Raw genomic sequence first — 20,065 nt, 5'->3', positions numbered from 1 at the left:
TAAGACAGCTTAGTTTTGTACTTGAAGTTGAAAAGTCTTGAGTGCTAGGAATATTGCTAGCAGCTCTAGGTGGTTGATATGGAACCTTTTCTGTTGAATGGTCCATTGTCCTTGAGTTGTGTGATGTAAGAGATGGGTTCCCCACCCTGTGAGAGATGCGTCTGTTGTAAGCCCTACTTGTGGAACAGGCTCGAGGAACGGCCGCCCCTTTGTCAGGTTTTTGGTGTTCCACCATTGCAGAGAGCGATATGTGCAGCTGTCCACCAGCACCAGGTCTTTTAGTTGACCTTGAGCTTGGTTCCACTGTTGTGCTAAGCACTCTTGTAGGGGACGCATCTGCAGTCTTGCGTGTGGTAGTATGAAGATGCAAGATGCCATCATGCCTATTAGTCTCATGAACACCCTGGCTTGTAGAGACTGTTGATGTTGAAACTTGGTGACTAAGGCTTGAATGCTCTGTATCCTGGCTGTGCTGGGATACGCTAGAGCTGTGGATGTATAGTGTAGCTCCTAGATACTGATGTACATGCGAAGGCTGTATGTGCGACTTGGTGTAGTTTATTGTGAATCCTAAGTCGTGCAATGTTTGAATCGTTTGCTGTGTGTGTTAGACACACTGATTGAACGATTTTGCTTTTCTTAGCCAGTCGTCTAGGTAAGGGAAGACCTGTACTGTTGTCTTCTGAGATGTGCTGCTACTACTGCTAGGCACTTTGTGAATACTCTTGGTGCCGTGGTTACCCCAAATGGAAGGACTTTGAATTGATAATGTTGTCCTTCTAGTACAAACCTTAGATACCTTCTGTGAGCAGGATGTATGGGGATATGGAAGTAGGCGTCCTTTAGATCTAGTGTTGTAAGGAAGTCGCCCTGTTGTAGTAGTGGAAGCACCTGTTGTAAAGTGATCATATGGAAATGATCTGATTGTATGTAGCGATTGGGGGGCCTGAGGTCGAGTATTGGTCAAAGTGTCCCGTCTTCTTTGGGAATTAGAAACTACAGCGAGTAAACCCCCATTCCCTGTGCTTCTAAAGGAACTTTTTGAATAGCACCCTTCTGTAGAAGTAATAACACTTCTTGTCGAAGCAGAGTTAGATGGTCTGTAGACATTGGACGCTGTCTCAGAGGTATGTTTGGAGGTGTTGCTGTAAGTTTTAGGCAGTAACCATGTTGGATAATCTGTCTTACCCAATTGTCTGTTGCAATGGAGTTCCAGACCGGCAGGAACTGTGTTACTTTGCCCCCTACAGGAGTGGTATGCTGTGGGGGGAGTAGAGGGAAGTCATTGCTTGATGGTGGAAGAGGATCGATTGTTATTGTTACCGCAACCTCTTCCTTTGTTATTGTTTCCTCTATATCCTCCTCTAAAGTATCCTTTATTGGAGGAGGTTTGTGACTTAAAAGGTGATGTGGTGTCTGCTGCTCCAGTCTGCTTGGAGCCTCCTCTGTAGGAGGAGCGATGAAAGGAACCTCTATTTGGTGTAGACTGTAAAGCTCCCATAGACTTAGCCGTATTAGTGGCTTTTTTCATATTTTCTATTTTGTTGTCTACTTCAGGACCAAATAATTGGTTTTGATCGAAAGGCTGGTTTAAAATGGTAGTTTGCACCTCTTGTTTAAACCCTGAAATGCGTAGCCACGCATGTCTCCTAAGTATGACACTGGTGTTTATGGCTCTAGATGCTGTGTCAGTGGCATCTAGTGCACATTTTATTGAGGCATTAGATATGAGCTTGCCTTCTTGTATAAGGTCAGTTGCTTGATCCTTGTACTGATCTGGTAGATGTTGAAGTAGTTTTTCTAGTTGATCATAATGATCCCTATCATAACGAGAGAAGGGCTTGTGTATTTGCTATACGCCACATGTTTACTGCTTGTGCAGCTACTCTTCTCCCTGATGCATCAATTACCTTTGATTCTTTATCAGGTGGGGGCGCTTCTCCTGATGTTTGAGAATTAGCCCTTTTTCTAGCATTGGACACCACTAATGAATCTAGTGGAAGGTGTCCTTTAATATAGACTGGGTCTGTAGGTGCTGGTCTATATCTCTTTTCAATTCTAGGGTTTAAAATTCTAGTGCGTACAGGATAAATACTTCTGGAGCATGCTTAACTACTTCCTTAATCATTGGAAGAATTTGAGCAGTCCTCTGAGAGTGCTCAAAGGTGTCTAAGAGAAAATCCTCTTCAATATCGTCAGAATGCATAGACACTCCATGGTCAACAGCAGCTCTGTTTAACAAATGACTAAAACTAATTGGGTCTTCTGGAGGGGAAGGCTTTGATGGGTATGAATGCGGTTCTGGAACGTCAGGCATATTCTGTGGATTTTGAAAATCATATATGGGTACCTCTGTTGGGTTTGAATAATCACATATACCCTCATCTATGTGGTATGAGCTAGGCTCTTCTTCATCCTCCCCTCCCTCTAAGTTATATTCATCATCATTTTGCTGTGAGGAATGTGATGATAATGGAGAATGTGTAGGAGATATATGAGGTGATATGTGAGGGGAGGTATAGGAGAAGGAGGAAGAAGGGTGCATAGGAGATGTTGCACAGTCCTTCTTCTTGGCAGGCACCACATGAGTGGGTGGTGCATCTTCTGGTCTCTTCATGTGAAGTGTAGTGCCCACATGACCTGTCTTTGGGTCTATATAGATCTTCTTTTGTTGAGGATCTGGTGTAATAAGTTCCTCCTCTTCTACAACCTTCCTGGGCTTCGATATTTTTCGGCTCCGGTGGAGATTGTGGTTTTTCTTTATCATTGGGAAGTGTTGGAACGTCCCGCGGCAAAGTTTTCGGTGCTGAAGGTGTTGTTTTTGGCTTCGTAGGCATGTTCGAGGGTTTGGTCACCTCAGGATCAGGCTTCTTTGTCTTCGACACCGAAGATGTGGAAGTGGACAGCTTCGGAGCTGGTGCTTCTTTCGGTTTCGGTATTGATACGTCTTTATGTTTCGGTGCCGGTACGATTTTTGGCTTCGGTACCGAAGGGTCTTTTGGCTTCGGTGCCGAGGTGTCTTTATGTTTCGGTGCCGACAGGAGATGTTTACTCGGTGTCGAGGCACTAGAAGGCTTTGTTGGTTTCTTCGGAGCCGGGCTTGATGGCGGGGCTGTCGAAGTGGATTTTCGGTCTCGACTGGGCCCCTTGGGTGGAGTGCTGACCCTTGCCGTCGGTTTGGGCACAGTATGTGGTGCAGGGCCAGTAGTACTCACGCGCTGACCCGATGGAATGGAGTCATCTGAGTCGTCTGCCTCTGATACGATCTGGAGCTCCGGAGAGTCTTCTTCGGGAACGAGGGAAACCTCTTCGTCGAAGATATCCTCCGGTGGTGGAGCTGATCTCATCTCGTGTCGACGGGCCCTCCGATTCCCAGATGGTTTTCTTTGATCGGAAGGACGCACAAGCTGTGCAGGTCGACTCGTCGTGTTCCGGCGATAGGCAGAGGTTACAGACCTCGTGGTGATCGCTATGTGGGAATTTTGCCTGGCATTTCGGGCATTTCTTGAACGGAGTTCTCTCCATGTGGTGTAGGCCGCGCGGCGTCGATAGGCCTAAGGGCCACTTCGATGACAGGAATGGAAGTTATGTCGTCGAAAAGCCTTGTCTTCGATGTCGAAGGTAGTTTGTTGAAGTTTGTGGAAGTTCTGCGCTTCGAAGTTGCTGAAAAAAATTTTTCTGGCCGGAGCGGAGAAACTTTCATCCGAACCCAGTGGTGGAAAAAAACAATCTAAGGATGGAGTCGATGCCCATGCACATTTTTGTCCAAAGGAGGAGTCAACTATATCATGACTACAAAGACTTCTTCCAAGACAACAACAACCTGCAATCATCCGAGCCCAACACCAGGTGGCGGTCTAATGCTAAGGTGTACAATCTGCAGCTCATATGCCTCGAACACAGCATCATCTGGATTGTGGAGCTTCGTCGTCGCCTGACATAGCAACAGCTGTACAGGCTGAACTGTCCCGAAGGACCGCATGCCGACATCCCACACCTCAGGGCCAGAAGGATCAAGAGGCAGTCGCCCTTCACATGCCCCTTGCGGGTCTAGTTCACTTGGCTGGTGGAAGTTTCCCTGATACGGTTAGATTTTAACCCTGAAGGATCACTTACAAGTTGAAACTTGTGCTCTGGTGACTGCAGCCCCTCACCCCAGTCATTCCAGTCACTTGTGCACACCAACCACAGAGTTTGTACTCACTTGTTTGCCCTTTGCACTCTATCCATCCCAAGTTTATTTATTCATGTTTAATTAATTAAAATCATTACATGTATTAACCATTACATAAAAATAGGAGATAAAAACACGTCATAATTAAAAAAAATATATATTTAGGCAGAAATGCTGATCTGTTGCTTCTGCTAGTATTAAAACATAGTTACATTTCGAATTGGTTAAGATTATAATGATCTTTAGAACAAACCGTTTAATAGGTTTTAGGATTTTAAGTTTTAATGTGCTAGGTGCTTGTTTCAGTCCCTGCAGGTGGTGATTGCGGGCATCTGAAGCCACTGTCGACCTCTTGTGATGGTAGAGCATGGGATGTTTTGTGTCCACAGCAGGAATCTTGGTGCAACTTCTACTGCTGCACACAACGCGCCTCTGCAACGTTGTAAGGGCGGAGTGCCTGTAGTGTGTTTGTTGATTCACTTCCTGTCTGGGTTACTCCAAACGGCCTTAAGATCAGTGTGGGATAATTACAGTTTGGTTGCTGAAGTGTCCCTACCCACAGGTTTAGATGTACCCTTGGGTGGGTGATGGATGGATGGTGGTGGTTCCGGGTCTGTGTCCAGTTGGCCTTGCATCCCATAGCTTCACCAGGTGGGGACGGTATCCATGGCCTATTTGGAGGATGCAGGCCTGTGCGGTAGGGGCGTACATGGTGGCGGCTTCAGTGAGTAAGTTTCGGATGGTGCTAGGAGCTAGGTGCAGGTGCAGGAGCAGGCAATGTCGTTCCTCGGCCGGTTTGGGGCAGCCGCACAGTAAGTGCAGCCTATATTCTTTGCAGTATTTACAAAGCCTGCAGGGAATTGCTTCCTCATGGTTAACCCAAGCTGGGTTGAAGTCAGCAATAGGCAAGGCGATTAGCCATATATAGAGGATCTGGACAGGAAGTGGTAATTGAAAATATGACTGAGCCTTTCCTGGGCTGTATGATTTATCCAGTGCCTCTGTCAGTGGGTTATGTCGCAGACTCTCCAAGTCTTGATCGAAGGATGTTAGAAGCGTTTGTTTGTTCAGTTTTTTTCCAAACTGAGTGGGATGTCTTGCATGAGCAGGCTTTCTGGCCTAAATTTCAAGGAACTTATTGCTTTTGCCAACTGTACCTGCCACAGGGAACCTACTGCTACAAGAATTTCCCTCAGATGGTACTTGAGCTAGGCCACGGGGGACAGCGTGACCCTAAGGTAGTGTTTTAAATGGTCTCCCGTCCTGCAAGGTCTGGCCTCCAGAGCAGTTTCAGCCACAATCTGGATCTTCTGGCCTGCAGAGGAGCAAATAATGTGGTCTTGTAGGACTTGATCTGGGAATCTCTTAGGGAAGTTGTCAAGGGCTCCAGGGAAGGCCATGTGGCCATAATTGAAGGCCAGGATCAACCTTGCTCTTAATACTCTCAGCATGGGTTCCGCTGTGGGGCTTTGTAGGCGGCAACTAAAGCGCTATATTCGATGGACATCTGTTGCGCCCTTGTTTTTAAGATGCCTTAGGTGGGCTGCTGCATTGGCCCTTTCCGATAATTTACCGAGTGTTGTTCCCTAGGATGACCCAGGGCCAGAATTTGGTAGCGAATGTCTACCTTAACCCATTTCCCCACTCACTGTTTGTGAGAGAAAAACTTTTGCAAAAGACTAGATACTATATTGTTTCTGAATGTCTAAGTAAATAACACAGGCCTTCAGATCAGTGTTATGACAATGTTAGCTCCTAAAAGCATTAGCAATACTTGGATTTGTTTTTGTGCTCCAGTGGTACCAGCACCTTATGGTTTTCGGTGTGTACCCCTTCTTAAACTCTTCTGTTTACCTACTGGTTAATTGAAGTTATTTCTCCCTTCAAGCTCAGACATTGGTTGGATATCCATGTTAAATGATATGTACTGTGTCAGGTTTGAGTTTCTAGCCTCCCCCGCCTCTCCCTTGACGGCTCGCCCTTGCTACATAATGCCTAAGGGGGAACTTGTCTATGTAACTGGATTGCATTAGCTTTCAGGCCCTAGAACACCAATTGTAAACAACAGTTCCCAGGCAGTGTACTGCCCTGTAACCACTGACTGCCCCAAGACCCCAAGGGAAGGCCTCACACTTGGGTTAAGGGTTGCCTACTTTTTAATGGCTTTGCTAAATTAGTTTTGGAAAAAGGACTGTTTTTTAACCTGTCCCCTATCCTCTGCCCTCTCTACGGTTAGCGGAAGGTGGACCCAGCAGCTCCCCTGTACGACCCTCCGACTGCCCAGCTGGTCTCTCGCTCCCAGGAGGTGGTGGTCGCCGTTGGTTTACCTGCAGGTAAGAGGGAACCTCTCCGTTGTTACCGCTGCTCTGCCAGCGCCTTTCAGCGACCGCTCGTGGAGCTGTGATGTCTGTGGTTGCGTCAGATCTGAGCATCTCTGCAGTCTGCCTTCTGACTGAAGTCTGAGCCTCTTCGGGCTCTCACTACCCCTGACTCCACAGCTCCTGTGCAGTAGGGTGTTGCCTCCACTGTGCAGTAGTAGGCAGCCACCACATTCCCCCTGTATTTTAGCAGGGTGCCATCGACCTCAGTCCAGGCCTAGCACTCCTACACCCGCAGTGTCACTCCTATGCCACAACGCTCTAGCCTCTTTGTGGAGCAGGTCGGTGCCAAACCCTCTCCCACAGCGCAGTAACCGGGGTTGTCCCAATCTCGCAGTCCAGTAGCAAGGTGCCACCCCAACTTCAGGTGCCCCATTCCCTGCAGTGCACTAGCAGGGCGTCCGCCCCTTCACCCGCCAATGCCACCCTCCACTATTACCACAAAATGCTCTGTCTTGTCTCCATTTTGTTTTTACAGCCGGGAAGTCAACATTCACGAAGGAACATATGGTGCCGAATGGCTACGTGTCTGCCAACCGGGTATGTGCCAAGGTGTTAAGAGGGGGGAGGTGGAGGGGGCGTAGGGTGACGGTCGCTGGGGAACAGGTAGAAAGCGATAGGTTTGCATCAAAAGATAAGGATAGTGAACAGTGCTTTAAATGGAAAAAAATAAGTGCAGGTACTCACCAAATTGAGATGTGTACTAGGGGGCGGGGCTATGGGGGCGGGGCTATGGGGGCAGGGCTATGGGGCAGGGCTATGGGGGCGGGGTTTTGGGCAGTACAATGGGATCCGGCCAGGGGCACACATTTAATGTGATTGAGATTGAATTGGTGTGCAGATGTGCATAATTATACAATAGCATTTCTGGTATAAATTTGATTATTGCATTTCCCTTATACGTACAAAGGGGTACATTTATTATTAAAGTGGGCTTCTCATGGTGCAACACCAAGATCACATATGACTTGCACAAGATATTTTCCTTAACATTTTTTGGAAAGGTTTAACTATGGTTAACCCTCTTATTTCATTGCCACTTACCAGACATCACCCAGCCCCTCCCAGGTGGCCCAGCTTGGCCTCAAAGCTCCTTACCTGCTGCAAAGTCTGATTCCCTCTTTCTGGAGTCGGGCAAGCTGCTGAAAGCTCGAGCGAGGATGCCTGCCTGTGGCTCAGTTTCAGGTCCTCTTGCACCCTAACACCAAAAATGAACTGAACTGTGATAGTGCATGGGCCTGCTAACCAAACTCTAATCTCATGTGCAAAGAATAAGACAAAATAGTGACCTTAATTGCAATACAGGAGAGAAAGAAAGATGAAACCATCTAGAGGCTGAATTGCACAATGTGAAAGCAGAATTTCTGGGATCAATCCCAGCTTCCCCACATGACCAAATTGTGTGATTGCAGACAAACATTAGCACATATGATGGTATATTCAAATGCTCGAGTTCAAGCTGTGTGAAGTACAATCACATCTTGTACAGTATAATGTTGTTTCATTCATGAAAAGAAAATAGGCCATAAATGATGCACACCTGAAAAGTGACTTGCTTCCTAGATCACTAATGGCATTGTCTTCATAGTGGGAGCACAAACTCCTCTCAGTGCTGTGATATAATAAGCTTATGCACCAAGGTGAAATGCTTCCACATGAAAAAAATACACTTTTATTTCACTGGTAATGTTTTCAGGGCTCGACTTCTGGATGAGCTTTTAAGGCCAGGCCAGACTTCCTGGTTCGGCTCTGACTGGGCTCTCCTTATTAATGTGTTGGTTCACCCACCTCTACCCCTCCCAGAGCCCCTTCACTAACCCAGGAGAAAATGGCCTGTACAAAACAAAATACAATTGTGTTGAAACGCTGCAGAAAGAGCAGATCCGCACTGAAGAGAGAGTGGCCTTGCACTTGCTACAAGCGCACCCTTTCACGTGCATTTTAAGTGCAGAGTGTGGTAATGCAGGGCTTGTCGGGCTTGCAACTATACATCTGCTATGCTAGACACTGCAGACAACACTCACTCAAGCAAGATTACGCACAGGGTCACGGAAGCATTCATGCACGCAGACAGGGCATTCAGTACATGCGTTTTAGAAATGCTTACATATGCTGCTGCCCACATTACTAAGCCTTAACTCCCAATGGCTGTGCACAGCATCACTATCACCACTTTCCTCCTCAGTTTGGATCCAAAAATTACCCCAGTATTGGAACTTTCATAGATTCCCATGGTTTGTATCATTCCCCGTCGTCGGAATAGGAGTCTCTGTAACAAAAATACCATAGCTGTAGGTACAAAAGACAATGGAAAAAGGCCTAGGCCTCATTCCCTTTTGTAGCATATCACCCTCTTTGTGCAAAAGAGACCAAACTTTGGCCTCAGCCAATCAGAAGTGCCTCACCACTTAGAACCTTCCTGAAGGAACCTCAGAGCCTCAGATTTTCTACCGCACGTTGTGCTAGGGAGTCTCCTTTGAGCTCTGCTCAACTTCTACTCTTCTAAAGGATTTCTTCAGGTTTTTTCTACAGGATTTTCTTCAGAATCTTTCAGATTCTCTTCAGGATTGTTACTGCCTTCCAGGATGTCGGAAATTGAGAAGAAAAAAGCCCTTTTCAAGCCTTGTTCCTCCTGTGGCAAGAAAAGGCTTTTTGTGGAGGATAAGCATAAGGACTGCATTTATTGCCTCTATCCTGACCACCAGGCTGCTGACTGTTCCATCTGTCGCACTTTTTCTGCCAAGACCCTCCGGGACCGTGAGGGTAGGCTCCTGACATGGCTGCAAAAGCTTAAATCAAGGAAGGATACTGTCTCCAGTGACAGTGAGGATGCTGGATCGATGGCTTCTACTAGAAGGTCAGTGAAGAGGGGCAGGGGTTCCTGTGAGAAGTTGGCCTGATATGCAGTGCTCACTATTCTAGTGATCACTATGTATCAGTCCAGACAACCCTTATTGATGATTGGTTGTAAGTCAACCTTATAGACCAGCTATCCTAGTAGCGTGGATACGAGCAGTCTAAGGCTAAAGACTCGAGAGGGCGTGTTAAGCCAGCTGTTATACCACACATATACCCCTTGAACACCAAGTGAAAGGACACCACACAAGTGTTATGAAAATAAACAGTGTATTTATTAAAATCACAACAGCCCTGTACTCTTTATGAGGACAGGGTACTAAGCACAAAACAAAACTCTTACGAAAATACTTAAGTTAGCACAGTATATACAAATGCCCGAGGGGCATGGAAAACCATATACTCTGAAAGTGGAATGCGAAATTACTAGCAGGTAAGTACAGTACTAATAGGCTTTGGAATCGCTAGGTCTTGACTATAGAATCGTTAGATTACTTCTAGGAGGCCCAGGGGACTCGGGTGCAGTGTGTGCACTCTCACGCGGGATGCGGGACAAAGTCTATGGTAGCTAGATTTCACAGAGTTCGTGTTCTCGGGCGAACCCGACCTGGTAGGAGGAAAACGAAAGTGGATTCTGACCCTTGGATAGTGAGGCTATGCTGGGGCACCGAAATGCCGAAGTTACCTAGCCCAGGGGCTGCAGCTGCATAGGTCTCAAAAGACGTCGGGAATCCTCGTAGACGGACCAGGAGCCTGGAAGAAAGATGCTGGCAGGCGACCAGTGAAGAGAGTTCGAAGTGATCCAAGCCTGGATCTTGAAGATGGACGATACCTGAAAGCAGAGGGGACCAACTTCGAGACTACTAGCCAGTAGTCAGGGGGCGCCAGGAGGGCACCGGATGGTAGTCACCTCGACTAGGTAAGTGGGCGACGCTGTGCTCTGCAGATCTCACGGACCAGGAGGCGTTGTCGGCGACCAGGATGGAGGAGCGAGCTGTCCCACGATGGATGAAGCTGTCGGCGTCGCTGGACCCAGGATTGGGCAACAAAGCCTTGGCAAATTCAAGCCCACGCCGTGGGCCTAAAATGGCGTCTTGAGTGGACCAGGAGGGTCCGGGGTGCTCCTCTTTTGGAAGGGAGCAAGGGCCAGTCTGGAGCAACCAGACCAGCAGCAGTGATGTCGTCGGGCGTCGTGAAGAAGGCCACAAGCCAGCGGGCTAGTAGCCAAACAACGCGGTGAGCAGCAAAAAGCAGAAGGGCCCCACGCAGATCGTGGAGATGCTGGAGGGCTGATCTTCGGTGTTGGAGCTGCTCAGGGTCGGGGCTTCTCGTACCCCAAAGCACTCACCAGAGGGACACTCGGCGGGCTTGTTGTGAAGAAGTCGTGCAGTCTTGGCGATCGTCGGTCCCTCGAGGTCTCGTCGCACTCACGGTTCTCAGCTTGGCTGTAGAGGTGAGTAGAGGTCAGAGGTGCCAGGGAAGCCGGGTCTCGTCGAGCTGTGTCGTCGGATTCCTGAGGAAGGACTTGCAGCAGACCGCAGTGTTCTTAAGATGGTGCCTGCGGATGCAGGGTGACTACTCCTTAGTCACAAGGGAGAATCTTGAAGAAGAAATCTTGAGGAGCTTTCGCAGAAAGTCGTGTCTTGATTCCAAAGATGATCTAATTTGAACAGGGGGCCCGCTCCTATCTTTATACTAAGAAAAGGGGCTGACCCGGTGACTAGGTCCTGCCTATGGGTGGGACTAGGAGGGGGGTGGTTACACCCCTCTCCCATGCCGGACTTCCCCCAGGCCAGGGGCTGGTGTGCCCCTGGAACTGGTTCTGACCGGCCTATGCGTAGTGAGCACCGGGGTGCCACTCAGCAGTCACCTTCCTGTAAAGCCCTGCCTACCCAGGATACACAAAACCCTGTCTGGGATGGTGCTAGCACCGCCCCGGACAGGAAACCCTTTGTCCAGGCTCTCCTCGCTGGAAGGACTCCCAGCAGCAGGAGGTCAGACTCGTGTCTGTGGTGGCAGCATCCATTTTGTGGAGCTGAGGCTTCGTTTAACTTTAACCGGGGTTCGCAGTTACATACATGTTGTGTCCCTCTAGAAGGGTGGAATGCTAACCCCGTCGCCAGAATTGGCGAGGGGTTAGTATTCCAATTCGTATGACACCTTACTCGACATGTTTTGATAAAGCAATACCAAAGATAGCATTTAACCGCGAGGATTATAATGCACTTAAGAGTATATGGTATGCGTTATCATGGAACAGCTATTAGGACTTGGTTCCGCAAGCTGCAAACGGGCTCAGCTCATGCCAGAGCACCATTTCACACGATTCCAAGCACTCTGCCTTCAGGATTGTCAAGGCCTGCCATAGGAGTGACTGATAGGAATCTGTGTGTCCATTTTTAGGGTTAGATATAGGTATACTATATCTACAGCAAAGGGTGATTACACGACTTTGCCCCAGCTGTCATGCAGCCAGTTGTCAAATTTAGGAGGCCAGCCAGGGGTGGCATAATACATGCTTCAGCCCCTGGTAGGCCCTGGGTACACTTATGCCCTGAGTTACAGGGTCTGATAAGGTGGCCCAGTACCAATTGGTAAATGCACCTAGGCTACATGTTGTAATTTAGAGAGAGAACAGCCAGGCTGTGGGTCTGATTGGCAGGCCCACAGCCAGAGAAAGTCGTAAACCAGTGAAACAAAAGCAAAAAATCTGGGTGATCATAGGATGGCAGACCCTACTCTCCTACATGACCCCCCCCCCCAAACTTTGGGACAATAAGCTAACCTTGACCAGGTGAGTCTTCTTGTTCTAAGTGGAAATATCTGGAGAGCCCATCGGCATTGCCATGATCAGTACCAGGTCTATGTTCTACTGTAAAGTCCATCCCCTGTAGGGAAATGGACCACCTAAGCAGTTTGGGGTTTTCACCCTTCATCTGATTTAGCCACAAGAGGGGCTTATGGTCGGTCTGAATCTTGAAGTGAGTGCCAAACCAGTATGGCCTCAGCTTCTTCAGGGCCCAAACCACAGCAAAGGCCTCCCTCTCAATAGCTGACCAATTCTTCTCTCTGGGGGTCAGCCTTCTGCTTATAAAAGCAATGGGCTGGTCTTGACCATCAAAATTCAGTTGAGAAAGAACAGCTCCCACACCCAACTCAGAAGCATCTGTTTGGACAATTAATGGTTTGGAGTAGTCTGGACTCTTGAGGATAGGTGCTGTGCACATGGCCTGCTTTAGGTCATCGAATGCTTTTTGACAGCCTGCTGTCCACTGAACCTTTTTTGGCATTTTCTTACTTGTCAGTTCATTTAATGGAGTCACAATTGATCCATAGTTCCTGACAAACTTTCTGTAGTAACCAGTCAGGCCCAAGAAAGCTCGAACCTGAGTCTGGGTGGTTGGAGGAGCCCAGTCCCTGATTGACTGTATTTTGCTCTCCAGTGGCTGAACCTGGCCTCCACCTACAAGGTGGCCCAGGTATACAACCTGTGTCTGCCCTATCTGGCACTTGGTGGCCTTGATAGTGAGGCCTGCTGCTTGCAGAGCCTCTAACACTTTCCTCAGGTGGACCAGGTGATCCTCCCAGGTGGAGCTAAAGACAGCAATATCATCTAGATATGCTGCACAGAAGTCATCCAGCCCAGTGAGGACATGATTCACCAACCTTTGGAAGGTGGCAGGTGCATTTTTCAGACCAAAGGGCGTTACCACAAATTGATAATGCCCACCAGAGGTTGAAAATGCTGTCTTGGGCTTGGCATCCTCAGCTAACCTGATTTGCCAATACCCAGCTGTCAGGTCAAATGTACTTAAGTAGTTGGCAGAAGCCAATCTATCTATAAGTTCATCTGCCCTTGGTATTGGGTGGGCATCAGTCTTAGTGACTGCATTGAGACCCCTGTAGTCTACGCAGAACCTCATCTCTTTCTTACCACCCTGGGTGTGAGGTTTTGGCACTAGAACTACTGGACTAGCCCAAGGGCTATCTGAGGGTTCAATGACTCCCAACTCCAACATTTTCTGCACTTCAGTTTTGATGCAGTCTCTAACATGATCAGGCTGCCTGTAGATTTTACTCTTAACTGGCAAGCTGTCACCAGTGTCAACCTCATGGGTACACCAATTGGTCTGACTGGGTGTCAGAGAGAACATATGTCTGAAAGACTGAAGAACCTGTTTACAGTCTTTCTGTTGATGCTCAGAGAGGCTGCCACAAAAGACAACACCATCTACTGACCCATCATCAGGATTCTGAGTGAGCAGGTCTGGGAGAGGGCCACTCTCTTCCTCCTGTCCCTCATCTATGGCCATGAGCAAGCTCATGTCCTTCCTGTCGACATATGCCCTGAGCCTGTTGACATGGAGCACCCTGTGGGGGCTCCTGGGAGTGCCAAGGTCCACCAGGTAGGTGACCTCTCCCTTTTTCTCAAGAATGGTGTAGGGCCCAGACCATTTGTCTTTGAGTGCTGCTGGGGCCACTGGCTCCAACACCCACACCTTCTGTCCAGGCTGGTAAACAGTCAGGACAGCCTTTTGGTCATGCCAAGCTTTTTTAAGTTCTTGACTGGCCTTAAGGTTTTCAGATGCCTTCTCCATATACTCAGCCATCCTGGAGCGGAGACCAAGTACATAGTCCACTATGTTGGTTGCAGGCTTTTTGAGAGGTCTCTCCCATCCTTCCTTCACCAAACACAGGGGGCCTCTCACAGGATGCCCATACAAAAGTTCAAAAGGGCTGTAGCCAACCCACTTCTGTGGGACCTCTCTGTAAGCAAACAGAAGGCAGGGAATCAGGACATCCCATCTACGCCTGAGCTTTTCAGGTAGTCCATGAATCATCCCTTTTAGGGTCCTGTTGAACCTTTCAACAAGCCCATTGCATTGTGGATGATAGGGTGTAGTGAACTTGTAGTTGACACCACATTCCTTCCACATAGCAGTTAAGTAGCTTGACATGAAGTTTGCACCTCTGTCAGAGACAACCTCCTTAGGGAAGCCCACTCTGGAGAACACTCCAACTAGGGCCCTTGCCACTACAGGTGCTGTAGTGGTCCTAAGTGGAATAGCTTCAGGATACCTGGTGGCATGATCCACTACCACCAGTATAAACTTGTGCCCTGATGCTGTCTGGGGTTCCATTGGACCAACCATGTCAATCCCCACTCTTTCAAAGGGCACCCCCACCACAGGCATTGGTATAAGGGGGGCCTTTGTTGTGCCACCTGACTTACCACTGGCTTGGCAAGTGACACAGGAGCGACAAAACTCCTTGGTATCCTCATTCATGTGAGGCCAGTGAAAGTGTGAGACAAGCCTGTCCCAAGTCTTTGTCTGGCCTAAGTGACCTGCTAAGGGAATCTCATGGGCCAAGGTAAGGAGGAAACCTCTCTGAGACAAGGGAATAACCAGCCTCCTGGCCATGCCAGGCTTGGGGTCTCTTGCCTCAGTGTGCAGGAGTCCATCTTCCCAGTATACCTTGTGGGTACCTGTGGCGTTCCTAGCAGCCTCAGCAGCAGCCTGCTGTCTGAGGGGTTCAAGGGAAGGGCAGTCTAATTGTTCCTTCCCCAGGTCCTCCCTTGAGGGTCCCCCTGAGCCCAGGAATTCAACTTGATCAAGTTCAAACTCTTTAGGCTCAGTTTCCCTCAATTCCTGTAGGTCAGCCTCCTCTGAGACCTGATCCACAACCTGGGGCAAGGGGGAAGGCACAGCCTTAACCCTACTACTCTTCTTCTTGGGAGGTGTCTGGTCCATTGTTCCAGGATCCAGCACCTGTTCAGTGGGGCATTTTCTGACCTGTGACCTAGTCACAGCAAGCACATGTGCTGGCAAGCCTAACATTTCCATGTGAGTCCTCTGCTCCTCTTCTGACCATTGTGATGACTCCAAATCATTGCCCAACAAACAATCCACTGGGAGGTCTGAACTAACAACAACCTTCTTTTGGCCATTTACCCCTCCCCAGGAGAAAGCAACAATTGCCATACTATGACTGGTAGTGACATTGCTTGCATTGGTCACCAGGAAATCTGTACCTGGCATGATCTGTCCAGGGTCCACAAAGTTAGGTGTCACCATGGTGACACTGGCACAAGTGTCCCTATAGGCCTGAGCCATTCTTCCATTTATTAAAGGTGTCTGTCTGTATTTGCCCAAAGTATTGGGACTGACATCTGGGGATATATCCACATCCCCTGTACAGACGAGGACAGCCTGAGTGAGTGTGCCAACTAGGTTGTCATACCCCTCAGAACCCAAGGTTAACCCAACTAAACCCTTGGGAGGTGCACTACCACTGCTGACTGTACTAGGGGGCACAGGTGCCTTAGGGGCTGCAGTGGCAGGAGTCTGCCCTCCTCCTTTCTTGGTGCACTCACTAAACCAGTGAGTTTTACTTTTACAGTACTGGCACCACCTTTTGGACTGGCCTTCTTGATTCTTCTTTTTCTGGGGAGCCTGACCCCCACCCTCTTTGGGTTGTTGGGGACCTGACGAAGACTTCTGGTCATTTTGTTCCCCCTTAGAATCTTTACCCTTCTGGTCTGCTTTCTTCTGACCACCCTGGTTCTGGCCCTGGTTCTGCTTGACCCTTGTTCTGACCCATCTGTCTGCCTTCTTTCCCAATTCTTGGGGAGAGGTCATATCTGAGTCAACAAGATGCTGATGCAACAACTGGTTCTGACAATTGTTTAAAATGTGTTCTCTCATGATCAAATTATACAATCCTGTGTAATCAGTAACCTTACTGCCCAGCAACCAGCCCTCCAAAGCCTTAGTGGCACAATCTACAAAGTCAGACCAATCCTGAGACTGAGTTTTCTGGGTATCCCTGAACAGCAACCTGTACTGCTCAGTGGTTAGGCCAAACCCATCAATCAGTGTACTTTTCAGGACTTGGTAATTGTTAGCATCCTAAACTCTAGTAGTGAAGAGCTTGTCTCTACCTTTACCTTCAAAGGAGAGCCACAAGATAGCTGCCCACTGACTTTGGGGAACACCCTGCACAGTGCAGGCCCTCTCCAAAACAGTTATCCATTTGTGGATGTCATCCCCTTGCTTAAAGGGGGGCACTATCTTATTCAGGTGCTTTGTATCAAAACTCCTTTCCCTATTGCTAGGTACAATGCTGCCACCAGTGGGGACTACCCCACTTAACTGTTGCTCTCTAGCAAAGGCAAGCCTCTCTTTGGCCAGGGCAAGTTCTTCCCTTTCAATCCTCAGATTGACTGCCCTTTCTTTAGCTTCATACACTCTCCTCTGAGGGGATGTCATGCCTCTGTGAGAAGAGTTGTGAGAGCCATTGGTTTGAAGGGATCTGTTAGAGCCTCTGGATAGAGACCTAACTCGTCCATTCCCAATGTTAAGCTGGCCTGAGAGTGGTCCCAGGGGTCCCCTAGTACCATTCTCATGCCTGCTTAAGTTGAACCTGGTTAGTCTGCTGACTTCTACCTGTCCCTTATCTGCCTCATCCCCAGATAGATCCTCATCCTCTTCCCCTTCTTCAGTCTCAGCTGAGAGGTGGATTAGGTCAGGGTCTCCTCTGGTTCCCTCTAGGGGAGGCATGTTCCCATCTGGATTAGAAGGGTCTGGGTTACCAGCCCTCCTGGCATCATAAGTCTCTAAGAGACCAATCAGAAAGGGAATTGTAGGGTTAGAACCCTGTTTTAGCTTCCTGGATGTGCAGATTTGCCTCATCTCCTGGAAGCTAAGAGCAGCATATCTGGAAGTGACCTGTGGAAGGTCCACTGACACAAGGGGAGACTCAGAGTTTCCTCCTTTGTCTAACATGCTGATTCTAGTGTGGTGTAAGTGATGCACCTACCTACACTATGTGTTTGCCTACTGATCCCTTGCTAAGAGTTGTAGCCAAGGTGTGCTAAGCCTTGAGGAGCTACAACAGCTAGTTCAGTAGAACTCAGAGTATTCTAAGCTAAGTTATATGTACCTGAAGTACTTATGTGATCTTTCAACAAGATATTCTTAGGATACGTGTGGTAAAACAACAGCAAGCTCAAATCCCAACCGCTGCTCACCAATGTGAGAAGTTGGCCTGATATGCAGTGCTCACTATTCTAGTGATCACTATGTATCAGTCCAGACAACCCTTATTGATGATTGGTTGTAAGTCAACCTTATAGACCAGCTATCCTAGTAGCGTGGATACGAGCAGTCTAAGGCTAAAGACTCGAGAGGGCGTGTTAAGCCAGCTGTTATACCACACATATACCCCTTGAACACCAAGTGAAAGGACACCACACAAGTGTTATGAAAATAAACAGTGTATTTATTAAAATCACAACAGCCCTGTACTCTTTATGAGGACAGGGTACTAAGCACAAAACAAAACTCTTACGAAAATACTTAAGTTAGCACAGTATATACAAATGCCCGAGGGGCATGGAAAACCATATACTCTGAAAGTGGAATGCGAAATTACTAGCAGGTAAGTACAGTACTAATAGGCTTTGGAATTGCTAGGTCTTGACTATAGAATCGTTAGATTACTTCTAGGAGGCCCAGGGGACTCGGGTGCAGTGTGTGCACTCTCACGCGGGACAAAGTCTATGGTAGCTAGATTTCACAGAGTTCGTGTTCTCGGGCGAACCCGACCTGGTAGGAGGAAAACGAAAGTGGATTCTGACCCTTGGATAGTGAGGCTATGCTGGGGCACCGAAATGCCGAAGTTACCTAGCCCAGGGGCTGCAGCTGCATAGGTCTCAAAAGATGTCGGGAATCCTCGTAGACGGACCAGGAGCCTGGAAGAAAGATGCTGGCAGGCGACCAGTGAAGAGAGTTCGAAGTGATCCAAGCCTGGATCTTGAAGATGGACGATACCTGAAAGCAGAGGGGACCAAGTTCGAGACTACTAGCCAGTAGTCAGGGGGCGCCAGGAGGGCACCGGATGGTAGTCACCTCAACTAGGTAAGTGGGCGACGCGGTGCTCTGCAGATCTCACGGACCAGGAGGCGTTGTCGGCGACCAGGATGGAGGAGCGAGCTGTCCCACGATGGATGAAGCTGTCGGCGTCGCTGGACCCAGGATTGGGCAACAAAGCCTTGGCAAATTCAAGCCCACGCGGTGGGCCTAAAATGGCGTCTTGAATGGACCAGGAGGGTCCGGGTTCTCCTCTTTTGGAAGGGAGCAAGGGCCAGTCTGGGGCAACCAGACCAGCAGCAGTGATGTCGTCTGGCGTCGTGAAGAAGGCCACAAGCCAGCGGGCTAGTAGCCAAACAACGCGGTGAGCAGCAAAAAGCAGAAGGGCCCCACGCAGATCGTGGAGATGCTGGAGGGCTGATCTTTGGTGCTGGAGCTGCTCAGGGTCGGGGCTTCTCGTACCCCAAAGCACTCACCAGAGGGACACTCGGCGGGCTTGTTGTGAAGAAGTCGTGTAGTCTTGGCGATCGTCGGTCCCTCGAGGTCTCGTCGCACTCACGGTTCTCAGCTTGGCTGTAGAGGTGAGTAGAGGTCAGAGGTGCCAGGGAAGCCGGGTCTCGTCGAGCTGTGTCGTCTGATTCCTGAGGAAGGACTTGCAGCAGACCGCAGTGTTCTTAAGATGGTGCCTGCGGATGCAGGGTGACTACTCCTTAGTCACAAGGGAGAATCTTGAAGAAGAAATCTTGAGGAGCTTTCGCAGAAAGTCGTGTCTTGATTCCAAAGATGATCTAATTTGAACAGGGGGCCTTTATACTAAGAAAAGGGGCTGACCCGGTGACTAGGTCCTGCCTATGGGTGGGACTAGGAGGGGAGTGGTTACACCCCTCTCCCATGCCGGACTTCCCCCAGGCCAGAGGCTGGTGTGCCCCTGGAACTGGTTCTGACCGGCCTATGCGTAGTGAGCACCGGGGTGCCACTCAGCAGTCACCTTCCTGTAAAGCCCTGCCTACCCAGGATACACAAAACCCTGTCTGGGATGGTGCTAGCACCGCCCCGGACAGGAAACCCTTTGTCCAGGCTCTCCTCGCTGGAAGGACTCCCAGCAACAGGAGGTCAGACTCGTGTCTGTGGTGGCAGCATCCATTTTGTGGAGCTGAGGCTTCGTTTAACTTTAACCGGGGTTCGCAGTTACATACATGTCGTGTCCCTCTAGAAGGGTGGAATGCTAACCCCGTCGCCAGAATTGGCGAGGGGTTAGTATTCCAATTCGTATGACACCTTACTCGACATGTTTTGATAAAGCAATACCAAAGATAGCATTTAACCGCGAGGATTATAATGCACTTAAGAGTATATGGTATGCGTTATCATGGAACAGCTATTAGGACTTGGTTCCGCAAGCTGCAAACGGGCTCAGCTCATGCCAGAGCACCATTTCACACGATTCCAAGCACTCTGCCTTCAGGATTGTCAAGGCCTGGCATAGGAGTGACTGATAGGAATCTGTGTGTCCATTTTTAGGGTTAGATATAGGTATACTATATCTACATCAAAGGGTGATTACACGACTTTGCCCCAGCTGTCATGCAGCCAGTTGTGTCAAATTTAGGAGGCCAGCCAGGGGTGGCATAATACATGCTTCAGCCCCTGGTAGGCCCTGGGTACACCTATGCCCTGAGTTACAGGGTCTGATAAGGTGGCCCAGTACCAATTGGTAATCGCACCTAGGGTACATGGAATCCATTTTACAGAGAGAGCAGTAGGCCTGGGGTCCTGATTGGCAG

General features: G+C 48.9%; 1 protein-coding gene across 1 annotated transcript in view; it reads left to right on the top strand.

The window, feature by feature from the left end:
• The window catches only part of LOC147701493 (bifunctional polynucleotide phosphatase/kinase-like), a 227,188-nt gene that overhangs the window by 155,920 nt on the left and 51,203 nt on the right, over positions 1-20,065 (top strand). Inside the window, exons 12-13 of the mRNA XM_086930185.1 lie at positions 6,411-6,507; positions 7,031-7,092. Of these exons, the coding sequence (XP_086786311.1) occupies positions 6,411-6,507; positions 7,031-7,092 (159 nt within the window). The remainder of the gene's footprint in view (positions 1-6,410; positions 6,508-7,030; positions 7,093-20,065) is intronic.

This window comes from Lissotriton vulgaris, chromosome 7 (assembly GCF_964263255.1).
Source record: "Lissotriton vulgaris chromosome 7, aLisVul1.2, whole genome shotgun sequence".
NCBI classification, from domain to species: Eukaryota; Metazoa; Chordata; class Amphibia; order Caudata; family Salamandridae; genus Lissotriton; species Lissotriton vulgaris.
The sequence above is the reverse complement of the archived record's forward strand: the minus strand, read 5'-3'. Positions and strand labels throughout refer to the sequence as shown.